We start from the raw sequence: 13,713 nt of genomic DNA, 5'->3' as shown, positions 1-13,713 counted from the left end.
TTCTTCCCCCTTATAAGTGTAGTCATGTATTTTTTAACTCTGCATTTGCAGAGTATAAAAATTTTTTACTAAATGTGAATATTAAAGCATAGAGTTGATGAGAGAATTAAAAAAATAACCCTACAAATACTTCCTTTCAGTAGTAGGCTAATGAATTATGGTTAAATCTTTAGAAATCAAGGAGACAAAATTCAGGATGTTTTTGGTAACTTTTTAGGATTGTAAGTTGCTTGAAGTCGAACAGAGTTTGGCCATTATTTATTTTGCATTTTTGAAGATGTTTGGGCTGTTTAAGAAACATGGATCTGTTACCATCTCCACTTAGAACTTGGGTGTGTAGGTCTTGTTCTGTGAGTTGTATGGTCATATTTTTTAATTGATGTGTGGTTAATGTACAGGATTACATAGGTTATAGGTATATAGTGATTCACAACTTTTAAAGGTTATATTCCACTTATAGTTATTACAAAATATAGGCTATATTCCCTGCCTTGTAAAGTATAATCTTGTATCTTATTTATTTATTTTTTACAGAATATCTTGTACCTCTTAATCCCCTATCTTTATATTGCTCCTGCCCCCTTTTCTCTCCCTGCTGGTAACCACTAGTTCTCTATATCTGTGAGTCTTTCTTTTTTGTTAGTCTCTAGTTGTACTTTCTCAGATTCCACATGTAAGTGATATCATACAGCATTTGACATTCTGTTTGACTTATTTCGCCTAGCATGATACTCTTCAAGTCCACTGATGTTTTTCCAAATGGCAGAGTTTCATTCTTTTTGATGACCGAGTAGTAGTTCATTTTGTGTGTGTGTGTGTGTATACACAAGCATATATATACATGCCTGTCACATCTTCTTTATCCATTCATCCATCACTGAATCTTTCCATATCTTGGCTATTGTAAATAATGCTGCGGTAAACATCGGGGTGCATATGTCTTTTCAAATTAGTGTTTTTGTTTCTTTTATATACCCAAGAGTGGAATTGCTGGGCCATGTGGTAGTTTTATTTGGGGTTTGTTGAGAATCTATGGCCACAGTTCTGCCATTACTTTGCTACCTCCTTGTTTGACTTGATATCTTTAGGTCCCTCTAGGATTTATCATTCTACCATCTAGGCATCCTGCCTTCTGATCGTTCCACTGGCTGCTTTTGTATTGGAACCAGTGTCGGAGGTACAGGTCTGTGCAGCTATGTGGATGCCTTGGGTACCTTTGGGCAGAACCTGTTTGTCAGTTGGTGGTTTAGGCAAGTTATAGGTAAAACACTGTGAAAGGCTCTGTCTAGATCCTTATCTTTTGCTCCAGCAGAATCAGACAAATGAAGCTGAATGTTGGGCAGCCTTTGTTCAAAAAAGGAGATACTGGTGTTTGGAGCAAGTCAAGCCACTAAAACAGAACAGGGCTCAGACATGGGGGAAAGATGTCATAAAGCCCTCTGTGAAAAGCCCGATGTGTGAAAGTTAGGCCAGTAAAATCTCACATCTTTCTGAGAGACTGAAGCAAACCATCCTGGAATGTGAAAGTGTTCATTTTATAAATAGAATGAAATCTTTCTCCATACACTGGAGGTCTCAGGATGGGTTAGTAAAGATAGAATAGATATAAAATATGATCTCCTCTTAAGTGTTCCCATTTGTTTTGTGTGTTGGGTTTGTTTTATAACATCCAGATAAGTCTAAAGGCAGAGAAGAGGTCTGTTGTTAAGACAGCAGTGTTTCTTTGATATTGAATAGTTGAAGGGGATCTAAGTGATTGTGTGACTTATTTTTAGACACTATAAAGCCACCCTTGTGAGCAGGGAAGAGTGGATGTGTTGGCAGCCAGCTTAGCCTGGAGTCTGTAGTTGCTTGAAGCTTGGGAAAGCTGGAAGAAGAAACTACTCCATACAACTCATGTGAACCTGCTCCTCAAATAGTGCTGAAGCAGCCACATCAGATGTGTGACCCTTCCAGCTCACTTTACAAGGAAAGTGATCTGGGTTAGAGGAATTATTCATGATGTTTTAACCCATAAATTCCTCCTTCCTCCTACTCCTTTAGCCCAACTTAAACTCTGCTAAGTGGAGAAACTGATATCTAAGCACAAGTAAGATGAAGTCACTTATCTTGAGATTTCTTTAAACCTTTAATTATTGTAAACAAAAGGTCTAGTTTCTTTGGAGCTCATGGTGATGTCTTAGTTGTGGGGCTGACTCTTATCAGATTGAGTCATCTTGGACTTGAAGATCTAGAATAACATACCATCTGCTATGAAGAAATTATTACAGTAGTTGGTCTTGACACACAAAGATTTGTATTAATGAGCTTATCCACACCATGCTTCATTTAGTTCCTGCAGGAAGTCTGTGCTGCCCCTGGCACTCAGAAGACAGGATTGCCATCCTCCTGTTCTCATGGGGCTCTGGGGCTCTTCTGCCAGTGAGAGGCTGAGTTCTAGACACACAAGGTATCCCCCTTCCTTAGTGATAGGGATGCAAAGGAGCATAAAGCTCTTGACACATAGTAGGTGTTTAGTAGAACCTTGGAAGGCAGCTGATAGTAGGGAACATCCTCATGGCAGAATTTGCTGCATTTTTATTACCAGCCTGACTTTACACTCTCTGGCTGGCGCTTACTCTGCTTTTGTAGACTCAGCCCTGGGATAGGAGGTTTGCAGGAGAGTCTGAATCTTGATCCTCATTGTCCTTCCTCTGCATCTCTGGTTTAAGGCTTTTCGTCATCCGTGGAGAGCTGTCCCCCCGGTCTCTTTCCCCAGTTTTGGCAAAGACTCAACAGGCGGGCCGCATCCCTCGAAGATCTTGTACAATTTAACTGGAATCAGGACACTGATTACGTGCAAGCAATCCTCAAGCTAAGAGCTTTAAAAATGAGATTTTTCTTTGAAATTTAAAAGAAAGTAGAATACAAATGTGCTTGCTTTTCAACATAGATTGATTAGCTGGCAGGGAGGGAAGGCCGGCCTTTGAAATCTATAGGCATCGTGTTGCAGGCCTGACCCCGCTGACCCTGGGAGATTAGTAATGGTCTCCGCAGCCTGCTCTGTCAGCACGTCTGGCAGGGCAGGCACAGATGGTGCCAGTTGGAGAAAATCACTGCTGAACGTTGCACCGCGGCCTCGTCTTGGCCGAGCAGCCTCCGGAGGAGGAGCCGAGACTGGGCTAGCTACAGATGTGTCTTGCCCGTGCCCAGTGCTTCGGAATAGACCTGCGAAGATGCCAGTCTGGGGTTAGGATGTGTTTGCTGATTGTGACTTGGGTTGTGCTTCCTTCCCGTAGCTTAGGCCATCCTGCGCCGCTGAGCAGCTGGGATCTCTAACAGGGTCTGTGGCCTCGGGGTTGCTCTGAGAGGGAATTTGAAACGAGGACTGATCTCATTCCAAGGAGTCAGGCATAATGCAACACTTGTTTTCCTAGCGTCAATCAGCCTAAGGAAAACGTGAGTCGGCTGGGATGGAGGGGGTAGAAGTCTTGAGAGTTTGAGTAATCGACTTAACTCAGGGGTAAAGAGAATTAATTTCATTATGGAAAGCAGCACCATGAACTCTGTCCTTTCAGCTTCCACCAGCGTCTGGGTTGTCCGGTGGTACCCTGACACTTGATAACGCACACTTTTTGTGTGGGGTCAGTCTTAGAAATGGTGACTCTGCTCCCCAAAGATGGCAAGGAAAAGACCCTTATTGACATGGAGCCACAGGCTGAAATATTCTCACAAAGCTGAACTGAGCTGAAACTAAGTCCACTCTTTTGAATTAGACACTGGACTCCTTAATAATTCTGCTTGGGGTCACATTGAGAGTCCAGTGTAGAAGTGTAGCCTCCCAAGGTACCAACATCCAAGCTGAATATCGGCAGGTCGAGGACAGGCTGGAAAACACTGATGCTGAACAGAAGATGTGCAGGTGTCTACAATGGCAGAAGGTCACTCGGTCCGTCAGTGGCCTTCCACCATTCCTAACTCTATTTTCTGTTCTTCCTGTCACAACTTTAACTCTCTATTCCAGTTAGGTCGGGCTCTGCAGCTTATTACAGTTTAACTGACTGGTTGGATTCCTTTTGGGTTTGTTTTATGAAATACGTTGTTGTTTCATACTTGAAGAATTTTCCTTGGAGATGCTACTGTTGGGAAATGTGAACTGCTTTTTGAAACTCTCACATTTACAGAGGTTTCTTAAAGGGGATTTTTCCCCCACAAAGATGTAAGGAAATGGATCCTGTGCAGAGCCAGCTGGTGCTTTTGAAATGGGGACGTAGGGGCGTGGCCTCGAGGGGGCTCAGGCAGAATGAAAAGGGCGCTGGCTGAGCTCACCCGGTGGGTGCCCACTGCAATACAGCATCGCTTGCTGGAGCCTGGAAGAGAGTTCCTCCAAGAGCATGCTTACCTCTGACAGAAGTCTAGCTCCTCTTGGTTAATAGAGCGTGGCTCAGGCCAGAGTAGCTTTATTGACGAGATGCAAAGTGAAGAAGAGAGAGAAGTCAAGGATGACTCCCAAGTGAGAAGGGGAGGCCGGTGGGTGATGCAATGCACTGGCAAGAGGAGGATGAGTGCAATTGGAAGCAGTTTGTACTTGAAATGTCCATTAGATCCTTGGATATTTGGGTCAGGATTTGAGCCGAGTGGTCCAGCGTGGAGGGAACGATTTGGGAGTCGTTGACATGTAGCCTGTAATGAAGCTACAGGAGTGAATAAGATTGTGTGGAGAGTTAAGAGAAGTGGGAGCAAATGGAATTCAGGAGAGATCTGGAAGCAAACACCACCCCCTCATCCCCCCCGAAGATTTGAACAATTGTATGTATTTGCCTAGAATAGCAAAAATGGACTGGTGACTGTCTGTGTCAGGGTCCTGCTTGATGTCTGTTTGGAAGAAAAAATTCAGAGTAGTCTTTGGATCTGTAGAAATAAATTCTTTAAATTATCCTGAAGTAGAATTTTTGGAGGCAGTGGTCCATTTCACAGATGCTCCAACTTTTGCCCACCAGGCTCCTCTGTCCATGGGATTCTCCAGGCAAGAACACTGGAGTGGGTTGCCATGCTCTCCAGGGGATCTTCCCAACCCAGGGATCAAACTCAGGTCTCCTGCATTGCAGGCAGATTCTTTCCCATATGAGCTGCAGGGAAGTTCTAGCTTTTGAAGTAGATGCCAAAACATACCTGAGGACAGAGAGCCCGGGGTCTGCGGGACAGGAAATAAGCATCTGCTGGTTTATTGAGCAGTGGGAGCAGGAAGAGCCGAGGGACAAGAGGGCAGCAGAAACCAAGAATAAAACCTGGTCACGAGGCCACATCAGCCCCGCTTGGCAGACAGGCCCAGTGGCTTTGGTAATTACCCTGGTGCCTGCTGTGTGTGCGCCTTTTCCACTGAGTTTTAAAAAGCCTTTCCTCTAACTACCGGGTCTCTCAGAACTGGGGCCACATTTGCCCTTGGTGGTTTTCTCCTGTGGAATCTTTGCTGTGTCTGTGCTCCGCACTGTGTCTGCTGACTCCACGAGAACCCTCCTGGCCCTGCTCTCTGACACCGCTCCTGCCCGCCCGCTCCTGCCTGAGCTCATAGACGCTTTGTGAGGACATGCCCTTCTGGAAGAGCCCGGCAGAAACCACAGGCCTGCACGGCCAGACCGGCACACGTGGACTTGACCAGAGCCTCATCTTTCCTCTTGCTCACTCCCTTCCCCACCCCCACCCCCCAGCCTTTTTCTTCTTGGTACTTTTGGCATAAATACTGTGTCTTAGTCCCTCAGTCATGTCTGATTCTTTGGGACCCCATGGACTGTAGCCCGCCATGCTCCTCTGTCCATGGAATTCTCCAGGCAAGAATATTGGAATGGGCAGCCATTCCCTTCTCCAGGGGATCTTCACAACCCAGGGATCTAACCTGGATCTCCTGCATTGCAGGCAGATTCTTTACCATCTGAGCCACCAGGGAAGTCCCATAAACATTATGTAACTGTCTAAAATCAATAGAACTTTCAAAACAAGGTTTAAAACTAATGGTGAAGCTTCATTAGCAGTGGAGCTTCCTCTGGATTAAAAATGTTACTTTGAATAGAAATGCCTTTTTACACCTGCAATTGCATGAATTCTGTTTTTGGTATTCTAATTCTGGAGATGATATAGGAAGGAAGTGTACTCAAACTTTAGGGAAATGAATTTCCAAAAGATTTCTGTATTTTCTGTATACCTCCACAGTCTCTATATAGTCCCATAAGAAATATCCGAAAGACTGATTTTCATCCATAGCTGGGGTTTTGCTTAGGATGCTTTCCGAGAACAGATAATCATAAGTACTAGTTAATAATGCATTTTGTCCTTCCGTTAGTTTATTATCCTTTAGAAGGGGACACAGGTCACATTGAGACAAGGGTCTCTTAAGTATGTACAGTTGGAAATACTCCGGGCATCTGTTGAAATTTTGTCTTAAAACTCCATTCTGTTGTTCACACATTTTCATTTTGCCCCAGTCAGTATCTTTTAAAAAATAAGACATTCAGCCATAGTTTCCTGTGTATAAATAATAGATAATGATCAGAGTTAAGTTTAACCTTTTTCCCTGCCTATTGTGTGCTGGGTACTCTGCTACGTTTTGGAACTCAAAGATGAGTAAGAAATGGTTTCTGCCCTCAAGGAGCTTGGGGTTTAGTGATGGTGGATGTGAACATAAAGGATTGCTTGTAGCAGAGTGTGAAAAGGGCTGTGGGTGTTCAATCCATTCTTGAGGGGCCGGAATCAGGGTGAATTTTTGGAAAAGGCTCCAGCTGGATTGTAAAGAATGAGGTAAAGTTAATCTAGGAAGAGTGGTGTGTTTCCTAGCCAGGAGTGATCTGAGTTTTAAACATCATGGGATAGGCAGGTAACTTCAGTACTTTAGCACTGGTCAGTAAATGAGATTTACAGAAGACTTTACGCGTACTTTAGGTTTTAGGGCTTTATTTATTGTATAAAGTAATGTTAGTGTAATACCTCTGAAGAGTATACTAGTTTGTCATTGCAGAATAATCTTACCTTGGACAAGCTTTAATTGAAATAAATATGTATTTATCTGAAGGCAGCCATTATGTAGCATCATTAATAATTCAGAAAAGTTTTCAATTAAGCATTAACAACATCATTGCCTTTAGCTGTGATCTGACTGCTTGAGCTCCGAATATCGAATTATTTTTCTCAATGAAGATAAAATTAAGCCTTAGGTAACCAGAACTCAAAAATTCTATTTCTTTAATCAACATATGCTCTCTTTGAGCGTCTCTCTTAGGAGAGATAGTAATGATAGTAAACCATGGCAAGGATTTTAACTTTTTAGGGTCCTTCCCCAGATATATTCTGGGATCTGTGTACATTTGACCCAGTATTCTATAAAAGCATCATCATAGTTCACTGCATTAAAAATTCTAATTCAAAAACACAGTCTTGCACTACTTGAAAATTCTTTATCATCAAAGATTATTTTCATTACCTGAAAAAATGAACTTAATTTATTCCTAAAAATCTCAGTGATAAGTGAGGCTTCCTTTTATTGGGCGAGATTTAATTCCATCATATGTACTGCTCCTGCCAACTTTTTTTCTCCAATCAGATGACTTGAACCATGAACAGCTTTCTGGTTAATCTTCAGTAAATCAGAAATGCAGTTTATTAAAACACCTCATTTAACCTCTGGGAACCTGATAACACACTGAGTGCATATACTTTTGGTCAGAAGAATCTTTTAGTGACTGTGGATATAAGAATGAGTCTTTTCATTTCCTGGAGCAATAGTTGATGCTTGTACATTGCAAATATACAGAGTGAATTTTCAGATTCCAGAGGTGTTGAAGGTATTTGTATTACTCAGCAAGCCTCTCTGTGTGTGTATGTGTGTGTGTGTGTGTGTGTAAAACAAATGTTGTATTACCTTAATATTTTATGCATTTTCATTTTTTGGCTATTGAAATGCATTTCCTTTCAGCATACTTCCAAGCAGACTGGTATCAAACTCAATACTTCACACTCACCCCTGTGTGTGTGTGTTTTTTTTTTTTTTTTTTAATAAAAAGGCACTTTCCCACCTCAGACACTAATTATTAAAGTTGCATGATTTGTCAGGCAAACACGACTCAGTCGTGGTATTTGAGCAACAAATCAATGAACAAATATTGATGCAACACACATGCCACATGAGCGTGACACCATCTGGGGTTCTGTACATGATTTATACAGGGAGACAGAGCATCTCTGCCTTTAAGTGGCTCAAAATGTAATTAATAGGAGACAGGGGAGAAAAAGCAGAAAAACATAACCAAAGCTCTTCAACCAGTTTTCACAGTGGCTAGTGTAGGCATATTGCCATTCATTCATTATTGCCGAGTGCTTTGCTACTCGTCAAGTCTGTTGAGGGCTGGGGATAAATAGGGAATGGGATACAGTCCTGGTATTCTGGGAGCTTACAGTTGAGGTTTACTATGTTTGACCCATATATATGGGCTTCAGTGTTAAAAGAATCCGCCTGCCAATGTGGGAGACACAGGAGATGCGAGTTTGATCCCTGGTTTGTGAAGATCTCCTGGAGAATGAAATGGCAACCCACTCCAATATTCTTGCCTGGAAAATTCCCTGACCAGAGGAGCATGGTGGCTATAGTCTATGGGGTTGCAATTTAGCAACTGAGCATGTATGCACCATATATATATATACTCAGTAAGTTGAAAACATCTTCAGTGATCTAGATATGAGTGAGATAACAATATAGTTTACTTATTAGTAAATTCTGGAAGGTTTAATATCTGACTATGGACTTCCTGGGTGGCATTAGTGGAAAAGAACCTATCTGCCAGTGCAGGAGACAGGAGACACAGGTTCGATCCCGTGTTGAGGAAGATTCCCCTGAGGAGGGGACAGCAACCCACTCCAGTATTCTGGCCTGGAGAATCCCATGGACAGAGGAGCCTGGTGGGCACTGGTTTGCAAAGAGTTGGACATGACTGAAGCAACTTAGCACGCATGCAGTGATAATTCCAGGCCTCTAAATTTCACTTGCAATCAGGTTTGGGCCTTCACAGTGGTAAAGAATGATGTAGAAACAGGCCAAATTCATGTTTCTTTTTATTTCAGTGGGTAAAATTTCAAGCCATCAAGAAGAAATACGGTTGTTTCTCCAATGTTCCAACAGGAGCCATTCCAACATCACTTGAAAGTAAGCTCAATGAACACTGGCCTTTTCCTATATTTGGTTCACTGCTGGAACCCAGCATATATGGAAGAACCTCATCAATAACAAATACTCAATGGATTTTCCTTAAATTACTGAGACTGTGGAAGGCTGATTGTGTTGGAGGTACTCTGCAAGGCATTGGAAATATTGGGGAAGTAAATCCGGGGTCCACAACTTCATCATCTACCAGGTAGGAAAAAAACAGAAAATCACAATTTATAACCTGTGCTCCAAGAGAGGAGTTGGGGAAGGCTTCATGGAGGTGGTGATGATAATTACATTCCACATAGTGTGTATAAGAGTTCAGGGCCAGTGGGCATGCTCAGTTCCCTGTGTAGGTAATCAAGGGGTTCATTGTCTATAGAGAATTTTAAATAACAAAACTGAGTAAAAGTTGGTGTGTTGTTTTATTACTCAGTAGTTAGCTATCCTAAAGTAAGACACTGATTAAAAATACTCTTTCTCCAGAGCGACCGTAGGCCAGCTCCCCATACATCTCACTCTCTTCTTACTATGCTTGTTTCTCTGGGTGGATATTTGAGATATTTGAGCTTCACACACCATTGTTTCTGAGAGTAGAGCCTTTGGGCTTGGTAATGATTGCCTTACATGTGTTCTCTTAAAAAAAAAAAAAACAGAAAATGTTGAAAAAAGCTTTAACTTTGAATACACACATATTTCAAGACAACTCTGGTAGGAGAATGTTTTCTGTAAAACTCAGAAGTCTATAAAGGCCTTTCTTTCCCCATCTTTCAAAGCATTGTGATCTCTTTTAAAAAAATCTGCTCAGTCTTTAAAATCGATACTTTCATGGGTCAACTTCTTGTCCCGTCACATTTACCAAAGAGTGACTTTTCATATGTTGAAACATAGAATTCAAAATTTTTCGATAAAAACTACCATTTTTATCTTGAATATCCTATCATAATATACTTATTGGTTTTGGTTATATGTTAGACGTTTTTTTCTAGACTTAAAAAAAATAATCCTCTTGTACCAGACAACTGCCTTCCAAGGTTTACAATTTAGTGGTCATCATTTGCTGTTGAATTTTTATCTTAATATTGCCCTATTTTGAATGTTGTCCATATGACAGACTAATAAGAATAGGTTGTTATTATTTAGTCGCTAAGTCATGTCTGACTCTTTCCGACCCCATGGACTGCAGCCTGCCAGGCCCCTCTGTCCACGGGAATTCCCAGGCAAGAATACTGGAGTGGGTTACCAACTCCTTCTGCAGGGGATTCCCCTGACCCAAGGATTGAACCTGTGTCTCCTGCATTGGCAAGTGGATTCTTTACCTCTGAGCCACTACCTCAACAGTTATTCAGGTGTGTGAAATTAGGTGAGACATCTTTCTCCATGTGTGTGTGTGTAGACACACACATATCAATTCAAGAATGCTCTGAATTCCCTGGGATGGATTTTCATCTCTTGAGGCAGTCACTATTCAAATGGTACCTAATGCCGTATGGATACCCACCAAAGTAGCTTATTTACCCGGCAGCATCTACACCATTGATTTTTGTAGAGTAAATCGTAACAGCCTATTAACATTCCATTATGCTAAGCATAGGACTAATAGGAAGACATCTCTGAGGTCAGATCATAAGTAGACTTTAGCATGTACTATTCAAAAAAGGATGAAATGGAAACCATTTATGGAGGCTGGTGGGTAAAACAAAGACTTTAAGGAAGGGTAACAAAGAACAAAACTCTGCCATTGTGTAATTTCCTGTTGGATATTATGGCGAATTTTATCTGTATATCACCTTATTTACTCTTCACTTAAACTGAACTGACTTGGATGTCCACACGTGTTTTTATTATTATTCTTACTGGAATATAATTTCTTTACATTGTGTTACTTTCTGATGTACAACAAAGTGAATCAGCTGTATGTATGTGTATATCCTTTCCTCTGTGAACCTCCTTCCTGCCCCCACCATCCCACCCCTCTAGGTCATCAAGAGCACCGATCAGAGCTCTCTGTGCTATATAGCAGCTTCCCACTAGCTATTTTACACACAGTAATGTGTATATGTCAATGCTGCATACACCTTTTGAGCTTCCTCTAATTTTCTTATTAGAGGTTCAAGTGTTTTACTCAATTAATTGGATTAGGAAATGCAGGGAAATCACTTAAATGTCCTGATCTCATTTAATGCTGTTACGGTGGAGTGAGATCTTCTGCAGTGGCAAGTGGGACAACCAGCAGTTGGACACGGCAGCATCCAGCGGAAGTTCCTACACTATAGCTCGGGATGCTCCAAGACAGACATGGCAGGGCTGAGAACCACCCAATAAGGACAACAAGGATATTCTGCCTCTGCATTAGCTGTAGTCTGAAGCCCACGTTGCACCCTTATCTGTCCTTGGAATGAAGGGGACAGTTGAGTAGTTCGGGAACTTGTCTCAATAAAAAGTGACGTTGTGTGCTAGGAAAGCAGACTTGGAGGAGAGAATTTAGTTATAGTAAGATTCTGTGGTGCAAGTCTCTGTTAAGGTTTATGATGTTTCAGATAGTGTGCCAGACACTCGGAGGCATGAGGTAGGTGATGTACAATCCTCATCTTCAAGAGACAGCTCCAGAAGACTCACATCCTGGAGCCCGTAGAACCCATGACACAAGTCTCAAGAGAACCCTGTGGTTGCGTTAAATCAGTTTAGAGTAAATCTTAACTACTCATTTTGTCACCCATTAGCCATTGTTTGATGGAAACTGGGAAAGAAAATCTATTAAGAACATGATAAGGAAGGACTGGTCAGACGAAGAGGCAGATGACCAGATGATGGTGTCCAGAAACCTGAGGGAAGAGAGAATTTCCAGTAGGAAGAGGTGGAGCAGACACAGCCCTTTGTACATAGAACCTAAGTGAGATAAGCTTCCAAAGCTGAGTGGCAGAGATATGGAGGCCGTAGGTGACCTTTGGGAGAGCTGTGGAGTAGGCATGGTGTGGGGGAAGCCTGCTTGCAGAAGGTCGATGAGAGAAGTTAGGAGAGGCTGTGGCTTTTAAGATTCTTTTGAAAGAGGAGGAGGGTGTGTTAAGAGGTGAAGGAGGTGCCACATGAATTAGATGCTATCAATGCCATCAGTTTGTCGTTATGATCTTGGACAAGTTTATTTAATCACATTGGGCCTTTATTTCCTTGTCTGTAAAAGGAGGAACTGATACTAGTAGCTACTACTATAAGGAATCAAATGAGTTAACACCATTATACTAAGTAAATTCCTATTAGATCAATATCTTAAGAGAGATACAGTGAAAATGCAATAGTAATTTAGAAGAGAGAGCAGTTACTGCCAGATTATGGGCTAGATATGTTTCTTTTTATTTTCAGTCATAGCAAACACATAAAATTTATTGTGTTAACCATTTCTGAGCATACAGTTCAAAAACGTTAGGTATGTTGCATTGTTGTGCAGCCAACCTCCAGAACTTTGTCAGCTTGCAAAACTGAAGGCCTTGGTCGCGTTCTCAGAGGAAACGGGGCTCACTGCTTCGTGAGACTTGGAAACTTCTCTTACGAGAGCTTGCCTGACCACTGGACACAGAAGCATAGACTTCATGTAATGACTTAGACTTCTCATTTGACGTTGGGCAGGAATCTGCTGACCTGTTGCCTAAGCTTTTGTAATTCTAATATCCAGAGGTCATGCACTATTTGGACTTGCGCTGTGATTGAGGTCTGGTTGAAAGGATGCTCAGCTGAATCTTTCTATAGTTCTGATTCATTATCATCCCACTCAAAAAGTGAACGTTATAATGTTTTGGTAAGGTTTGAAATGTTGGTCTGCAACTTAAATAGAAGTAATTTTTCCACAATGATAATGTTGAGAAACAACTGGTCCTGGGGATAAAACCTAGACTTAACATCAGTGTGTGTGCGTTAGTCGCTCAGTCGTGTCCGACTCTTTGCGACCCCACCAACTGTAGCCCACGAGGCTTCTTGTCCATGGAATTCTCCAGGCAAGAATACTGGAGTGAATTGCCATTCCCTTCTCCAGAGGATCTTCCCAACCCAGGGATCAAACCCTGGTCTCCTGCATTGCAGGCAGATTCTTTACCGATTGAGCTAACATCAATAGACTAGGCTTTCTCTCCTGCCACACCCTTGCGCCATGTCTATGTTCTCTGAGTAAACAAATCAACAACTTTCTTCAGTATAAATCTTTTTGGTAGCTAGACTTTTAAAAAGATGGTGCCTCCTTTTATTTAGGTAGAGGGTTTTAATTCTTACTCCTGAAATTTTATGAAAGAACTGGAGAAAAGAGTGAGAGAACAGAGAAAGTAACAGTGGTTGTGGGCAAAGGATGGCAGGTGCCCAGGGCAATGGGGAAAGAGGGAGGCAGGATTCCAAGCAAAACAGAGGAGCAAGACTTTGGTCTCTCCTCTCCAATGAGTACATGTTGATTTTACCTAACCAATGGTGCTGCTGATGAGAAAATAAATCTTGAGATACCATCTGCTACAGAAAGCCAAGTCTTGACGTTTTTCACTTTGTAGTGGATTAAAATTGCATCTGTT

At 42.0% G+C, this 13,713-nt stretch overlaps 1 protein-coding gene across 25 annotated transcripts in view; it reads left to right on the top strand.

Moving 5' to 3' along the window:
• LOC122697542 overlaps positions 1-13,713 on the top strand; it is a 650,597-nt gene that overhangs the window by 169,786 nt on the left and 467,098 nt on the right. For 9 of the 25 annotated variants that reach the window (XR_006342085.1, XR_006342087.1, XR_006342088.1 and 6 more), the window contains one exon: positions 9,085-9,374. The exons of 5 other annotated variants lie outside the window; for them this stretch is intronic. Coding sequence is in view for 10 of the 20 variants with exons in the window: in XM_043908408.1 (XP_043764343.1) it covers positions 3,172-3,228; positions 9,085-9,374 (347 nt within the window). In the remaining 10 variants the exon portion in view is untranslated. Of the gene's footprint in view, positions 1-896; positions 3,229-3,415; positions 3,439-9,084; positions 9,375-13,713 lie in introns of those variants that run through there. 11 more of the 25 variants (XM_043908407.1, XM_043908402.1, XM_043908406.1 and 8 more) reach the window with 6 other exon arrangements.

The sequence above is a fragment of the Cervus elaphus genome, chromosome 7 (genome assembly GCF_910594005.1).
Source record: "Cervus elaphus chromosome 7, mCerEla1.1, whole genome shotgun sequence".
Taxonomy (NCBI): Eukaryota; Metazoa; Chordata; class Mammalia; order Artiodactyla; family Cervidae; genus Cervus; species Cervus elaphus.
Note: the sequence above shows the minus strand (reverse complement) of the source record. Positions and strands in the feature narration are given on the sequence as shown.